The sequence below is a fragment of the Marmota flaviventris genome, chromosome 13 (genome assembly GCF_047511675.1).
Source record: "Marmota flaviventris isolate mMarFla1 chromosome 13, mMarFla1.hap1, whole genome shotgun sequence".
Lineage (NCBI taxonomy): Eukaryota > Metazoa > Chordata > Mammalia > Rodentia > Sciuridae > Marmota > Marmota flaviventris.
The window spans coordinates 87,321,526-87,338,243 of record NC_092510.1 but is presented as its reverse complement, the minus strand read 5'-3'; the positions used below and the strand labels follow the sequence as shown (position 1 = coordinate 87,338,243).

Genomic DNA, 16,718 nt, shown 5'->3' with positions numbered 1-16,718 from the left:
TTCATGCAGCCCAGTTAGCCCAGTTTAACTAGAGTGACCCCTGAGCCTTTTAGTCGCGGGAACAGAAACCTGGCAATCACCAATGATTTGTGCACTAGGAAACTGAGGCTCAGAGAGGAATGAGCTGTTAAGGTTCTCTGAGCTAATGAATGGCAGGGCTTGGATTTGAACCAGGGCTTCTTCATAGTAACATGCTTGAATTTATTTATGATTTCCCTACTAATTATGTAAATCCCTTGGTTTCCTCAGGTGCAAAACTATGGGAATAAATGGTTCACTCCATCTCCCTCGCTCTCTGACTCTCTCCATTTGTATCTTTGAAATTGACAACTGATGATTGAAAGACTGAAAGCTACTGTCAGCCTTCTTGGAAAGCCACACTATGTTATTGATAATTTGAGCTGGAAGGACCCTTAGAGATCACCTCATCATTGTACTAATGTGGAATATGAGTCCCAGAGTTGGGCCCTGATGCTGTCCCTGCTAGTGGGGACAGTCTCATCTACTCTCTAATGGTGGTCTCTCCTGTCTCAGGGAAATGTCCTCTGCCATCCCCCACCAGGGTCTCACAGGCTCATGAGCAGCAGAACACACTCCCAGTCAAGGGAAAGAGCCAGCTTTCTGAGCACCCTCTTCTGAGAACCTAGCCTCCCACCTTTGGGAGCTTCCCATCTTAATGAGCTTCACTGTGAGATAAGAATTGTGAGGAGCTCTCCGTGGTTCCATGTAGGTATTTCATGAATAAATAATCTTCAAGCCTCAGCATTTGTCACTGAACCTCCCCCGCCCCCCGCCCCATTTCTTTTTAAAAATACTGATGGGACTTGCAAAGGGTGGGAGGAGGTGAGGAGGAGAATTTCATTACTGAGTAGTCAGAAAAGTAGGGAGAGGAGGAATGATGGCCTTGGAGGGCCAGTGGACACCATGGTCAGTGTAAGGTGGAGGCGGGAGACATATCATTCAGTACTTCTAGGGAAACCCTGGTGTGGCAGGACCTCACAGGCCACAAGCTGGTTTGGCTTCAGGCTTGATGCTGTCCAGGGAAACCTGCTCCTCCCAGCCCAACCCCAGTTCCCTAAGTAAGACTGGCTCCTCTGCCATATGCTGCCACAGTGCTCTGTATTTTAGAGCAGCTATCACAGTTTGTAACTATAGACTGAGATTCAGACATCGGCAAAGACATGGACCCAGACACCTAGACCCTGATAGAGACATAGGCATAGGCTCAGATTCAGAATATGCATATTGCTATGGAGGCAGGCCCTTGCTGAGTGGCTCTGTTCTGTCAATTGTCTGGGAGCCCCAGGAAGACAAAACCTACTTGTTTTCGTCTTTTCTGTACACCTGACCTCCAACCCACATGGTAAGTGCTGAGCAAATATTTAGTAAATGAACAAATGCGTTTCCAAAACATGACAGCCTTGTATGGAGAGTCCCATTGGAGCCTGGGGGGCATGAGGGGCTTTCATATCTTTTAACTCATTGAATCTTGACCCACCACCCTGCATGTTGAATACTCTCATCTCTATTTCACAGATGGACATTGGACATCACAATCATTTTCCCTTTGTTCCCAAGACCACACAGCTGATCAGCCTCACAGCTCCCCTCCGCCTCTTCCTCCAGCCCTGTCCCTATTCAGTGAACAGCTGCGGCATGCCCCATGCGCTGGGGGGTATGACAGGGAAGGCTCTCAGCATACAGGAAGTTGCAAGCTACTCAAAGCCACAAGCAGCTTACAGGAAGCTATGAGACCACTCTGCACAGCAGTCCTCATCTCCACCTAAATTAGAGCAACTCATAATTGCTGGAGGAAGGGACCAGAAAGTGTCAGCTGGAATGCCAGCCCCAGAACCTCAGGGTGGGAAGGGATCTTAAAGAGGAAGGAAGGATACCGAGGAAACTAGGGTTAGACACTGCCAGGGTGAGCCTGACTCTGTCACTAGGGCTCCCTGCCAGCCCTCTCACCTCTGTAGGTCCTACATGTAAGGACTTGCAACTTTTAAAATAAATTAATAATAATAATAGAGACAATAACAGGATCCCATAGAGTTGTGGCAAGAATTAAATGGGATAGTCCACGTCAAGTCAAGGGTTCTTATAAATTCTCAATAGATATTCTCAGTGGATATTAACTCTCATACCTGGTGATAGTATACATGCCTCCCCTGAAAGCATGACTCCCCTCCATGACCATCCAGGTAGTGGCCTTCCCTCCTAGGCAATGGCCCTCCATCCTTAGCATTCTTGAAGAGGTCAGCAGTGATAATGGTAAGGTCATGTGACCGTTGCAGAATAGCTCTGATTTTAGAAAAGCCTAAATCTACCTTCCCACTCACTTTTCCCCTCCCCTAAAGTCTTTCATTGACTAAATCTTTATAAACAGCCACCATGTTCTGGGCACTGTAATAATACTGCACCCATGTTATTTTCATCTGATCTCAGAATGGCCTGATACTCAAAATGCAGCCTCAGTTTCTCTTCCTATTAAGTGGGGGTGAACATGTCATTTACACCATTGTTTGCGGGATGACTAAGTGGGTTGACACATGTGGTGCTGAAACCATTGCTTTACATACGAATGTGCAGTGGGCTTTTCTGTAGTTGTTATTGCCTTAATGATTTTTATACATTATTTACCCGTTATGAGTTTCACATGTGTGTGTTCCTACAGGTACCTAGGGTAACGATGTCCGTCTCATTCCACCATCTTTCCTGCCCCCATGCTCTTTCCCCCCTCTCCCTCTCCTTTACCCCATCAAAGTTCCTCCATTTTTCCCATGCCCTCCCGATCCCCCCGCAATTATGGATCAGCATCCACTTATCAGAGAGAACAGTCACATCCTCCAAAGGAAGGGAACACTGTGTCCTCTCACAGCAGAAGGACAAAAGGGACAAACTCCCTCTGTCAAGTTCTTTGATAAGGACACTTATACCCACTCACAAAGTCTTCCGCTCCTCTCACAGCTTTTTGTCACTGTGACCAAAAGGCCTGACAAGGACTGTGTAAAGGAGGAAAAGTTTATTTTGGTTCAGTTTCAGAAGTTTGGTCAGCCTTTGTTTGGGGGGATTGGCTTGCTTCGCTTAGCATGATATTCTCCAACTCTACCCATTTACCTGCAAATGCCATGATTTTATTCTCTTTTAATGCTTCTTTCAGTCTTTAGGCATTGTTTTGCAACTTTGAGGGACACTCAGATGGTAGCAATGATTACTAGTTGCTGGCACTTGCTGCATTAATATCCCTATTTTTCAGATGAGAATATGGAGGCCAGAGTCTAAAGGGGCTTGCCCCTAAATCTCACAGTGAATGAAGCTGGGGTTCTGCCCCAGGGCAATCTGACTGCAGAAAACCTGCCCTTTTATCCACAGTTGTACCCTGTGTGTCATGCAGTTGGGTGCTGTGAAGGGTACATCCCAAGGCAGAGTGTGTGGGAGGAAATTTGATTTCTACCAAGAGTCTGTTCCACCTTTCTCCTTCCCTTGGAGCACAGGAAACAAAGTTGCCAGTTGTTACCAGAGAATGATTAGTGTGCATCTGTGGGGGGCTTGCCACTGTCTCTGCTCTGAGTCATCCATTCACACCTCTCTATGAGCGACACAGACCTTTCCTGGTGTTTATTAGCTGCAGGCCATGTCAGCATCTGTTCCCAGCTGCCCTGCCTAGTGCTCACCCTGCATGAGGCTCAGGCCAACTGGAACCCAGGTGATGCATTTGCACTTGGTCATTCAGGTAATGAGAGGATGGCAGCCTCACCTGGCCTGGTGGGGTCTGGCTGACTTCATTTTGAAGGGGGAAAAAAAAAAGAATTAGGATGTCAGAGCTAGAGATGCCTGAAAACATTTTAGAAAGAGTTTGAACTTAGGTGCAGAAACAGGTGTAGAGAGACCCTCCCCCAAAAAAACAGAATAATAATCAGCTCAGCACAGTATTTGGATCAAATATTTATTGAATGAATGGACAATGAATAAAATAGCATTGGGTTTTAGAGTTTGGAAAACACATTTTATGTATCATGTTATTGTATTCTTGCAATAAATAATCTGCAGGCTTGGCAGCAAGACAGATATTGTTCCTATTTTATAAATGAGAAGTCTGAAGTCCAGGAGAAATTTCACAGAGGGGAAAGAATGAGGCCTCTGGAACTGAGTATGCCTGGGTTCAAGTCCTAACTCCAAAACAGCTTCAAGGTTTTTACAGCCCTAAATTTGGAGGATGTTTGTCTTAGTTTCTTTATGCTACTATAACAAAATAGGCTCAGTAATTGATAATGAGTAGAAATTTATTTCTCATTGTTTTGGAGGCTGGGAGGACCAGTAGGTTCATTGTGCGGTGAGCAGTCATCTCTGCTTTCAAGATGGTACCTTGAGCACCACGTCCTCCAAAGGAAGGGAACACTGTGTCCTCGCACAGCAGAAGACAGAAGGACAAAAGGGACAAACTCCCTCTGTCAAGTTCTTTGATAAGGACACTTACTCCCACTCACAAAGTCTTCCGCTCCTCTCACAGCTTTTTGTCACTGTGACCAAAAGGCCTGACAAGGGCAGTGTAGAGGACAAAAGGTTTATTTTGGTTCAGTTTCAGAAGTTCAGTCCATGGTCAGCTGACTCGATAGCTCTGGAACTCTTCCCTTGGGTTTGGACTTCTAGCGTCCATAATTGTAAGAGAATAAGTTTCTGTTGTTTTAAAGCACCTAGTGTGTGGTGCCTGTGATAAAGCTTCTAGTAAATGAATACACAGTGTTTCCCCTTTTATTCCAACATGGACTGGGGCTACCCTGGGTTACATGCATAGGCCAGGAGTCAGGCACCAGGTTTACACAAAGGACACAGGCTCTGCCCTTCCCTTCCTTCCTCCTCTAGACAAAAAGGACCTGGACTCAGATTCCTACTGGATGCACCATCACGAGAAATCTGACCCTCCCAACACACAAGACACAGTTGCTGACCCTTAAGGAAAGGGCATAAGGAAAGCTCAGGACCAGAAGCCTGACCTTGCCGCTCCTGAGACCTGCTTTCCCTAGCTGCCCAATAGGAAGGGAAATGTGTAGCTCCAAGGGCTGTTATGGAAATCAAAAGAAACTGCCCAGCAAAGGAGCTGAGCACGGTTCTTGGCACATGGTGGGTGCTCAGGCAATCATACATAGTGAAGATGACCTTCATGATGAGTTGACCCCCGGTGAGGCCTGGATCTCTCCCAGGTCCCCTGATGCACCAATGCGACACCCCTCAGTCCACTTGGACTCTGCCCCCAGAGCTGCTCTCTCTCTCCCTCCACTATCAGGGCAGCTGTAAGATCTAACAAACACCACACCCTGGCTGGGATGGTAGAGTGAGCCCTTGGTGAGAAAATGCCTGCATCCAGCGCAGCCTGGTTCCTTTCCTCTCTTGTCTTCAGACTTTTCGTTGCCCACAGGCAGTCACTTCCCTGGCTATACAGCCCTGAGTCGGGGCTTTGTGTTGTAAGGGGCACTGCTTACATGCAGTTTAGGCAGAAACCGCACCACCTCCTGAGCTGTCTCTGGGTTCCACAGGAAGCCGGCATCCTTTGCTTATTTTTCTCTTCCCTCTGTTTCTCTCTCACTCTCTGCCTCTGCGGCTCTCTGTGGGTTCTGTCCCTGTGTCTTCCTTTGCACTTTCAGTCTTTCTGCTTCTCTCCCCTCCTCTCTCCCCTCCTTACCTTAGGCCTGGGTTCTGTTTAGCTAGATGCTTTCTCCTCTTTCCGTCTCCACTTCTAATTCCTCTGTTCTCTCGTTCCCTCCCCTGTCTCCTCCCCCGCACCCTTTCCTGGGCCTTCTCTGTCTCCATTTGCCTGTGGTTTAGTCTCTGTGTCTGTCCTCGACATGTGTGTCTCTGTGCATCTGTCTGCCCACCCACCTGTCTGTCCATCTGTTCCTCTGCCCCTATTTGTCTTCCTGTGCATGTCTAAATGTGTTTCTCCCTCTCCTTTGCTCTTCTTTCTGTCTGGCAGTTTTTCTTATTCTCTCACTCTCTCAGATGGTCTCTCCTGTGTCTCATCTCCCCTGTCTCGTCTCCCCCTCTCACTCTCTGTTGCTTCCTCTCCCTCTGGGGTGGTTAATATTTTAATAGCCTTAATCTCTTTCCAGCATCCTCAACTCTTGCCATGATTCAAAAGTGGCAAGTCTCCTGCGAGCTTCATTTCAGGAACTGTGAAGCCCCCACACCTGTCACCTCACAAGGGACAATCTGGTGGCTCCCCTTGCTTGTTCTCTTCTGTCTCCACCCTGTAGCCCTGAACCTGAAGGATGAGAAATGAGAACCCAGAATGGGGACAGAGAGGAGAGTCTCCTGCTTGAGCAGGCTCCGGGAAAAGTACTACCTGGTAGAGACTGCATCTGTGGCTTCTGCTTTTCTTTCTTTCTTTTGAAAATATCTGTCTAGTGTTTGTTCTTCCCTGTGCGAGGGACTGAAGAAGGATGAATAAATCTTTAGCCCTGTTTCTTAAAAAGCTTGCAGTTTCTCTGGGTGACCATGAAACCAATCTATAAAATCAATAAAACAAGAGATTTAAAAAATATGTTCAAAAGCAAAAGGAATTAATGCAAGTGGGGAAGGTAGAGAAGGCTGTACCAACCAGGGAGCAAAAAGCCCTGGGGCAGTAAGGACCTTGCCAACGTCACTGCCGAATCCCCAGTAGATAGAGTAGCGCCTATAGTAGTAAGCACTCAATAAGCGTGGGCACTATGTGAATGAAGAATGAACAAATAGGAACAGTCATTTAGGAAGGTCATTTTCAGAATTCAGAGCTGGGCATCCCAGACAGAAGGAAGATTGCAGTTAAAGATTCAGAGAGGTAAAGGTACAGGTTGCAGGATGACACTCGAAATTTCCATTCCTGCTGCATTTGGAGTTAAGATTTTTAATTAGGGATGTTCAACAGGGAAACTGTACATATACCCAAATCCCCCAAATTCTCAAATCTGAAATACTTCTGGTCCCAAGTATCTTGGATAAGCCGTATTCAACCTGTATAGACTGATCCAGATCCTTCTTCAGGGCCAACTCACCCTGCCCTCAGCTGTGGTGATCAGTGGCTATTGGCCTGCAGGTGTGTCTCCCCTGGGCATTGCCTTCAGCCACAGGAACCACCTCACCCAAGGATACCTGCTTCCAGATTGTAGCCTTCAGCCAATGGCTGGCTAATATGGGCATGCAAAGCCCTGGATCCCTTGCCTTAATCCTGTACATCCATAAAGGGCCACCCCAGCCCCAGAACTCCCCACAGGATAACTCTTTACAGATACATCTCTAAAGGTTATTCAACACTTAACTGCCTTTCATAGTCTGCTTTCAGGGAACCTGACCCAATACCCCGCGTTCAAAAAATGGAAAGAGGCATGTGGCTGGGGGATAGAGTGTGAGGATGGGGTGGACAGAGCTGGATGGATAGACAGGGGCCAGATCACAGAGACTCCTTAAGGCCAAGGAAACTCATTTAGACTGAGTTCTGCAAGTACTGGGGAGCCCCTGATCAGAGGAGTGTCTAATCAGAGCTGGGGTTTACCAGGCTCAATGGCAGTCAGTGGAAAGATGGGACAAAAGCACTGGGAATGAGGCTCAGTGGTTGAGTACTTGCCTAGTATGCTCAAGGCCTTGGGTTCAGTCCCCAGAACTGCAAATAATAATAATAATAATAATAACAACAACAACAATTATTATTATTGTTGTTGTTATTATTATTATTAAAGATAGGACCAAAGGGGATAAGATTAGAGGCAGGACATGAGTTAGAAGACCCAAGACCCAAACCTAGAGCTCCAAGACTGCAGAGAATTAGAATGAGAAAAGTTGTGAAGGATGGTCCAGAGACATTACTAGCAGTACCTTTGGATCCTCCTGCAGCATGTGCATAACCTTCCTTTCACGGCTACCATCTCAATGAGCCATATACCATGGAAGAAATGGTGCCTCTTCCCACGGTCTCTGGTGTGCCTTTAACATCCCCTGTTGCTATGGGGATCCCGCATACCCTCATGTGAGGGACTCTCTTCTTTGAGGACCTTTCTCCAGAAAATTGCACCAGGAACATTCTTCTGTATCCCTATATTGTAGAATCCAACTTACAGAATTCTGTCTTGCAGAATTTTGGCAGATCCGTGGATTATGGTATCTAGTCCACTCTTATCTTTTAGGAACCTCATTTGGGAAAAGCCTGTGTTTCCCTGAAGCTCATGACCTTTCCACTAGCTTGTTGCCGACAATCTTGACAGTATGACTTCTAGGCAATGGTGGAAAAAACAACTATCTAATCTGGGCCCCAGGGCCAGACTCCTGTGTTTCTTGGCTCTGATGTCTGTAGTCTGGGACTTGGGAGAAGCCTCACAGCTTTTCATAGCTTCAGTTTTATAAATTGAATATCAGGTTAGAATACTGGTGTTAGAATAATAGAAATGCACCCATTTGTAGAGTTATTCTAGGAAGTTCTAGAACTTGCAAAACAAATATGATCAAGGTCAGAGTGTATAAGTAGGAAAAGCTTTCTTTCTGGACTCAGAAGGAAATTTGGTATAAACTTTAATTCTATCACATCACAAGCTGGGTGGCCTTCAACATGACACTTGGCCTTTCTGAGCCACAGTTTACCTAGTGATAAAATGGTAATCTCACACCTATCTTTCAAAATTATGAGGATTCATGAAACAAAGTTCTACATCCATTTCTCTTTATTATGATAGGACTTCAGTCCCATGCCCTATGATGGTACACCTATTATTAATTCTTTCTTTTGAAATATTTATTTGTATTATTTTCCTGATTATAAGCAAAATAAGTGATGATATCCAGTAGGATGAATTCATATTTATTTTTTTGAATACAAACATAGTTGTCTTCGGGGTTTAACCATCCTCTTTCTCTCCAAGGGAAGAAGCGATGCTGTCCACGTACTTTGAAACCATCAATGACCTGCTGTCCTCCTTCGGGCCAGTTCGTGACTGCTCTCGGAACAACGGGGGCTGCACTCGCAACTTCAAGTGCGTGTCTGACCGCCAGGTGGACTCTTCAGGATGCGTGGTGAGTGCCCATTGGCCCAGGCACATGGTACCTGCCCAGGTACCAAGGCTATCTGTTCAGGTTGCTCCCTGTGAGGGGAAGCTGTCAGGGAGGATCACAGTACTCAAAGTTCCTGCCCCGTGGCCTCTGGAACATTTGGCTTCCTTGGTTTCCTTATCTATAAAATGGGATCATTAAACCTACCTCTTTGAATTGTTGGAATAATGATTTGGAGTATTGTAATTCAAGCACCTACCATATAATAGGTCCTTGAGAGGCCCCGATTTCTGGAAGCTTATTGTCCTTTGGGGAGTAAGATAGAGCATGCCTTAGCCCTGTGAATACCTCAGGGGTAGGGGAGAGGATCACTGAGATATAAATAGTATAAAACCTAGGTGATTTGCTGTGGCCTAGAAGGGAAAATTTCATTTGAAACCTAAGGTTTGCAATGGGTGCCTTGGGAAGTTGGTATTAGAAGTGGATTCAAAAGATAAATCACACATCCAAAGATCAGTACACGGAGAAGCTTCTAGATTATGAGGTGATATAATGGAACTATTTTAGACTTAGGGATCAATAGGTCTTCAGAGGTGGATGGGCAACTGGAGATGTTACTAATTAGAATTCTTAAGATTATAAGTACAGGGGTGCACACCTGTAACCCCAGATTCTCATGAGGCCAAGGCAAAATTGCAAGTTGAAGGTCAGCCTCAGCAACTTAGCAAGACTCTGTTTTAAAATAAAATATAACAAGGTTTTGGGGATGCAGCTCGGTGGTAGAGCCACACTGGGCTCAATCGCCAGTATCACAAAGACAAAGAGGAGTCAACTTACCTTAGGAAAAGAGAGCAGATGCCAAGGCAGTGATGCAGCCATTTTTGCATGAGTAAGGGTACCAGGGAAGATAAGTGAAATCCCTGTTGGGATTTCCCTACAGAAGGGCACACAGGATTCACAATTTTATTAAAATGGCCTAGGGTAGTTGTTCAAAATTCATGTTCCAGGTTGCAGCCCTAGAGGGGTTAGGTCCCAAGAACCTGAATTTTTAACATGTGAAAAAAAAAGACAGAGGTCTTGAAAACACACTGGGAAAGCCTTGCCCCATGGTCAGTCTCGGCCTGATATCAGTGCCCCTTGTCTTGCCCCTTTCCACCCCCTCCAGGCCCATCTCTCACTATGTTACTTCATTCTACACTAGAGCCAAATGGAGCTGATTATGTAGAGGGTTTTCTGTTCATTTGTTTGTTTTTGCAATGCTGGCCATGGACCCCAGGGTCTTGCACTTGCTAGGCAAGCACTCTACCACTGAGCTACACTCCCAGCCCTGATGTAGTTCTTTGAACATGTTGCCCACCGAATGCCTCATGGCCTTAGCTTGGGTTGTCTCTGCTTAGAGAGAATCGCTGTGCCGGCCCATGGAGCAGAGAAGTGGACATGTTTCCAGCTCCATCTCTTAGAGGAAGTCTTTCCCTTCTCCCCTGGAGAAGGGGTGATGCTCTTTCTGGCATCATTACTGGTTTTTGTACCCACATTTCTCATATTGTCTATAATGCTTTACAGCACATATTGGGCTCTAGAGTTCGTCTCTCCCAATAAGTAGAGGGAAAATGCAGGGAATCTGTTGATTCAGCTCAGTACCCCCACACTACCCATTTCAGGAAATAGGAAAAGTAAGAGGGGAGGGATGGGGTCAGGAATGGGAATCCCTGCTCTGGATTAAGCTCTCTGAATGAAACTCAAGGAAAATCGATACACCAGTGTCCATTAAGTACCTACATACCAGCTGGGGAAATAGAGACCAGGAGACCAATGCACTAAGAAGCTTCTAGATAAGAGAATATGTTATACAATGAAATTATTTTAGACTCAAAGATCAACAGGTCTTCAGAGGAGGATGGGCAATTCATGATGTTACTAATTAGAATTCTTAGGATTGTAAGTGACAGAAACTCAACACAAAGTAGTTCAGGTATAAGAGAAAAATATACTGGTTCCCAAGTGGGAGTTTAGGCCCAGTTGGATCAAGGGGCAAAAAAACATCGTCATTGGAGTCCAGCTCCATGTCTTAGCTCTGCTTTCCTTAGCATCACACCATTGTTTCCAGCTGGGCTTCCTCCAGTCAGTGAGTCCTACAGAACAAGAATACCTCTTTCCTAGTCCCTCCAACTACGGTCATAGGTCATGTCATTGGGCCATCTTGATTCTCACTCCCGCCCCTCTACCAACCAAACTCATCTCTGGATGAGTCACCATGGGAGCTTCAGGCAGGAAGCACCTGCAACTTCAGTGCAGGCCTTGAGATGGGGAAGGCAAGGAAACATAGGGTGCTGGTGGATTGTAGGTCGGTGGCCCTCATCTGCATCTCCTTCAGGGTATTGCACACCAAGCCTTCCTTCTCCAGTGTGGAAAAGTGAGGCTCCTGAGGGAAAGGAGGATTTGCCCAAGGCTTAGGGTCAGGAAGTGGACAACACTTCAAAGGGTGTCCTGAGGCCACGTTATCTCCAAAATATGAGTGGAGTCTGACCTTTAGAAGAGGATTAAGTTGTCTGCCTCTTCCCTCCTCAGCATTAGTTATCTTTCCTGAAATAATTAAGCTTCTCTCCTTTAGGGTAGATATCCCAGAAGAACAAAACCTCAGAATGCAGAGGTGTGTGTGTGTGTGTGTGTGTGTGTGTGTGTGTATGTATGTGTGTATAGATAGAAGGTCTCTCACTTTCTCTGTCTCATTAATACATACTTGGAAAATAAAAATAGAAAGAACCTTCATTCCCTGGAGATTAAGAGGAAATTCAAAATTCTGATGAGGTTGTCAGAGACCTTCATTATATGAAGGCCGTAATATGAAAACTGCAACTCCAGGGTTTGGTAGATGTCAGGCCAGCTCTTCTCTGTAGAATAGAGATTTAAGATCCCTTTCATTTCTCTATAGACTCCATTATGCCTGCAAAGATAATTTTTTTCTCATAGCCTCCCCTCTAAGAAACTCCATCTGGCATAAAAATCATCATAGCTTATATTTTAAAAACACTTTATAGAGTTTTCGAAGCATGTCTATGGCCAATGATCCATCCTCATAACAAAGCTGAACTATAGGTTCCCTCCAGAATAGAATGACTTCCAAGGTCTTACTACCAGGTGGCAAGAGAGAGGACCAGAACCACGTCTTCCATGTCATATTTCAGAGCTAGGGCCACTTGAGAGCTGGCTGAAAGGAGAGGCAAGAACCACGGAAAGAAGGTTGGTGGAAGTGGATTGGGCTTAAGCCTTGACTTGGTCATTGGATAGCTATGTAATCAAGTTTGACTCCTTAGTCTGGGGTTCTTAGTATTTCAAAAAGGAACGACCATCCTTGAACTTACAGATTTTCTGCAAAATCAAAGAATACAACTGGTGATAACTTGAGATTTTAAAAGTGCCATTTTTAAATGAGATATGACCATATCACTGATAGTTGTACGTAGTATATGTGATATTTGCAGCCACACAAATTTAGAGGCATAACTGCACCAATTTTCTGTAATGTATCTATAACTGAATGTCATTCCCTTTCAGTTCCATCCATTTGGTAATGGAGACTTAAATTCTATTCAGTTTTGGTTTTCAAGCTCTAACCTCTTCTTGAATATTTACATCCAAGATCAAGTGTTTTGAGAGCCTGGGCAGATGCCTCTTAGCATCTATCCTGAGGAGTCATTTCCATGACATTCTGTTTAAGGTCATCAAGGGGCCTAACGTGTCCCTAAGGCATAAGTTAATGGAGGATGTTGGGTGTTGGGTCATCACCTCTCAATCTGGTACCCACTGTTTCTTTTGGCCCTCACCCATCAATCTCTGTCTTTCCTGTTATACGTAAGGACCTCTCCATTCCCACCTGATTCACAGGTGTGTAGTCCATGTTAGCATGTGCTATTTGGTACTCTTCATTCCACCATGCTATCATTTAAGGCTAGCTGGTTCTATCCATTGGTGAGCTTTCTCACATTTCTGAGGACCTGAGGGATACCCAACAGCTTTTCTACCCACCTTAAGGATCCCAGGCAGGCTTTCTGAAGCCCTGTTGGTTTAAATGTGCCTTGAAGGTATCTGCAGCTAGCTGTTTTCCTGCCTGGAAAGAGCTTTTGACTATGCGTGTCATTGACCAGATGCTGTTGGGCAAGTAAGACACAGATGCCCTGCCCTCTCCAGCGCTCAGACCCCCTGGTTTTCTATAGTCCTTCATCCCCTTTCAGCGTGCCTGCAACTAGCCTGGTGGGAGTAGGGAATGGGATCCCTTTTAAGGAGACTCATTTACCTTATTTGACTTTCAACTCTCCTCTCTCCCCGCAACTCAAATAGTCTTTACTTTCATGACTGAGAGGGGGACTAATTCTATAATCCATCACAGATTCTTTTGTTATTTTTAAATTATTATTATTTTACCTTCTATGTCAACTTTGACATCTGAAACACAAAATAAACAATCTGACTTCTTCGCTTGGTTTTCTGGTCCTGCTTTGGTATCCTTCCCCTGGGACGACGTGTTCCCCTAGCATATAGTGGCTCAATTTGGGGACGGTCATAAGGTGTGTAGTGGGCAGAATAATACCCTCCAAAGGAGGGTCACATTCTAATTCTCAGAAACTGTGAATGTTACATCACCTTACTTAATGACAAAAAGGGAAATTAAATTTGCACATAGAATTAAGGTTACTAATCAGCTGGCCTTGAAGGGGATTGTCTTGTATTATTATGGTGCAACCTGTGTAGTAACGGGGGTTCTTCATTGTGCAAGGGGAGAGGAGAAGAGTGCCTCAGAGTGAGATGATGTTGCTGGCTGTGAAGAGTGAGCAAGGGGATTGCAAGCTAAGGTGTGTCTCTGGAGGGGTCTCTAGAAGCTGGAAAAAGGGGCACAGATTCACCCTTAGCTCCTCCAGAAAGGAACACAGCCTTCTTGACACTCAGACTGTAGCCTTATTGAACCCCTACGCCAGAGAAGTGCAAGCTAACAAATTTGTATTGCTTTATGTTTGTAGTGATTTTTCATAATAGTAATTCAATACTAATGTGGGATGAAAGAATATGAGGAGGGAGGCTGATACATATGTATCACCAAAAGAGTTATTCTGTCATTTTTATTTTCAGTTATTTCCAGGGAAATCTCACCTCTTGACCAGGGATGGGGGATGTCATAATGAATGAAGCATCAGAAAGGGATAGGAGCCCAAGTTTCCTTTCAGTACCCTAAATAGTGAAAAATGAAATGTTATAAATCTGACAAACATAATGATATCAGCAAGACACAGTTTTAAATGTACTACGGGCCTATTTATTCTGTATAAGCATTCACAATTTTAATAAAGATAGAGGACAAAAACAAAGAAAACAGCGAGCACTTAATCATGGCATTGCATAGAGGACACATCCACCTCCATGTCTAAGTAACTTCTGCTCCCTGAAGCATTTCACTCATCCTCTTCCTTTGGGTGTCCTGGTTTGCCCTACATGGGAAGAAAGCCTTCGGATCCACCCAATACAGACAATCCTGCTATCAAATCCATCCTCCTCAGCTCCTTTGAACTGCCAGTCCACAGCTCACCTACCCAACATTCTATTGTTGCGTAACAAATTACCACAAAACTCAGTGGCTTGGAACACCTGCTTTGTTCTGCTTGCAACTTCATGAGTCAGGAATTTGGGAAGGGTGCAGATGGTTTGCCTCTGATCCATGACAGATGGTTTATGTGGGTCTGGAGAATACATTTTCAAGAGGGACCTTTCACTGGTTCTTGTGCTAGAGGTGATAAAAACAGTCAGCTGATATAGGCTGTGCTGGCCTTAGCTGGAGCTGTTGACTAGAGTGTTTGGATGGGGCCTCTCCATTTCTCATGCATGCCAAGGAGGTTGGACTTGCAAAGGAACCATCTCAAGATCAAGTGTTCTAAGAGCCTAGGCAGATGCCTATTAGCATCTAGCTTGAAGAGTCATTTCCATGACATTCTGTTTAAAGTCATCAAGGTCAGCCCAGAATCAGTGGGAGAAAAGTGCATTTCATTTGTCAGTGAGAAGAATTGCAAAGAATTTGTGGCTCTCTTATGTACCCATTTACCTATAGCACTGAGTCACAGATAAGGGCTGCCCAAATACAAAGGGTCCATTCAGATACTATGATACAGACTGGAAAACAAAGGACTAGGAATCACTCAAATTTATGCAGGGAGGTAGTGATGGACTCCTTCCTTCCAGTTGCACCTTTCAATGGTGATAGCCTTAGGCCCCAGAATCTATTCAAATATGTGTTTACAACCCTCCTGTATTCAGCACTGTGAATGGAATAGGAGATAGAAAAATGAAAGCCCCATCTTGTTTATAAGCTACTCCAAAAGATGAGATTGACTTTAGCAGGGTCATGGCATGACCTTGAACAAGTCACTTTTTCTGTGAGAATGTACAAGAGGATTTGTGTGAGTATTAAGGAGGGAGGTGGTAGTGACGATGACTAACACCAAACACCTACTGTGTGCTTGCTGGCTTATATTCATGGCCACTTATTACTTACGAATGCCCTCCTAGATTGGCATGATTATATCCAGTTGATGAAAAGAGAAGTGCTAAAATATCAGAGCAACCACACGTATTGTGTGGTAGGCACAGATCTAAGCCCTATGCTTAGTTTAGTTCTCAGAGTAATTCTCTGAGCTAGATACTATTGTGGCCTTCACTTTACATGTGAGAAAATGAAACTGGGAGGAAATAGGGGTCAGTGGAGGACCACAGCGGGTAGGAGGCTGGACAGGAGGGTGATGATAGACAGATTTGCATCCTCCTTGGATCCTAGGGAGGAATGCTGTCTTCTCAGAGCTACCTCCAGTGTCATTTGCCAGGCTTTTCTCTGAATTGCAGACCAGTCTGAGACTAGCCCCACATTCCCCAATCCCTACAAATCACCACTCACATTCCTGCCTCCCGTGCTTCATCTCTTTGTTTCTATTTTGACCTAAAAAGCCATCTGGCCTTCTAGATGCTAGGAAGGACCACAGGATCCATGATGGCCCAGAGATGCTGAGAGGCAACAACAGGAACAAAATGCTGCCTTTTTAAAGTCAAGATGAATAAAGATAAGAATTTTCATTTATTTTAGGTCAGGCTCCTCATGGCGCTGCTCAGAAGGAGGCAGGAATTGAAATCTGGTTCAGTAAGGGAGAGCAAGCCTGCTTTTCTTCGCTCCTTATCCTCTTTCCCTTTTAATGACTCTGTTGGGCTGTAATTAAAGGGAGCAATACTCAAGAGGTCAGGGAAGACAAGAAAGAAGAATTAGCAGAGTGAGAAATCACTTTGGAGCATTGCCCAGGCACTAGGACCAAGGGAGGCTGGACCCCATCTGCCTGGGTGACCAGCCCTCCTTGTGCCTCCGTGGGGTCTTGGCCCCCAGGCAGTGGTCCCTTCATTCCAGAAGTGAACTTTCAAGGCTGACATGTCCCTTCAGATTAGCAGCATGGGTGTGATGGATTTAGAGTATAATCAGGATGGATTTTGCCAGCATCCAAAATGGGAGGAATGATGTTCACATATTTGTCTTTAAAATAAGACAGGAGACAGGCATCTTTTTGGGGACTGTTTCGGACTGTTAATTTGGGAAACTGTAATTGCCGGAGCATCCCCTCTCTGGTGTCCTCATCAGAGAGCCCTCTGGTCTATCAGGTCCATAGATCGAGAATCTCTGTGTGTTC

The 16,718-nt window shown here is 45.1% G+C and overlaps 1 protein-coding gene across 3 annotated transcripts in view; it reads left to right on the top strand.

The window, feature by feature from the left end:
- Positions 1 to 16,718, top strand: part of Astn2 (astrotactin 2) — an 839,030-nt gene that overhangs the window by 484,458 nt on the left and 337,854 nt on the right. For all 3 annotated transcript variants that reach the window (XM_071600871.1, XM_071600870.1, XM_071600869.1), the window contains one exon: positions 8,883 to 9,033. In XM_071600871.1, coding sequence (XP_071456972.1) covers positions 8,883 to 9,033 — 151 coding nt within the window. The remainder of the gene's footprint in view (positions 1 to 8,882; positions 9,034 to 16,718) is intronic.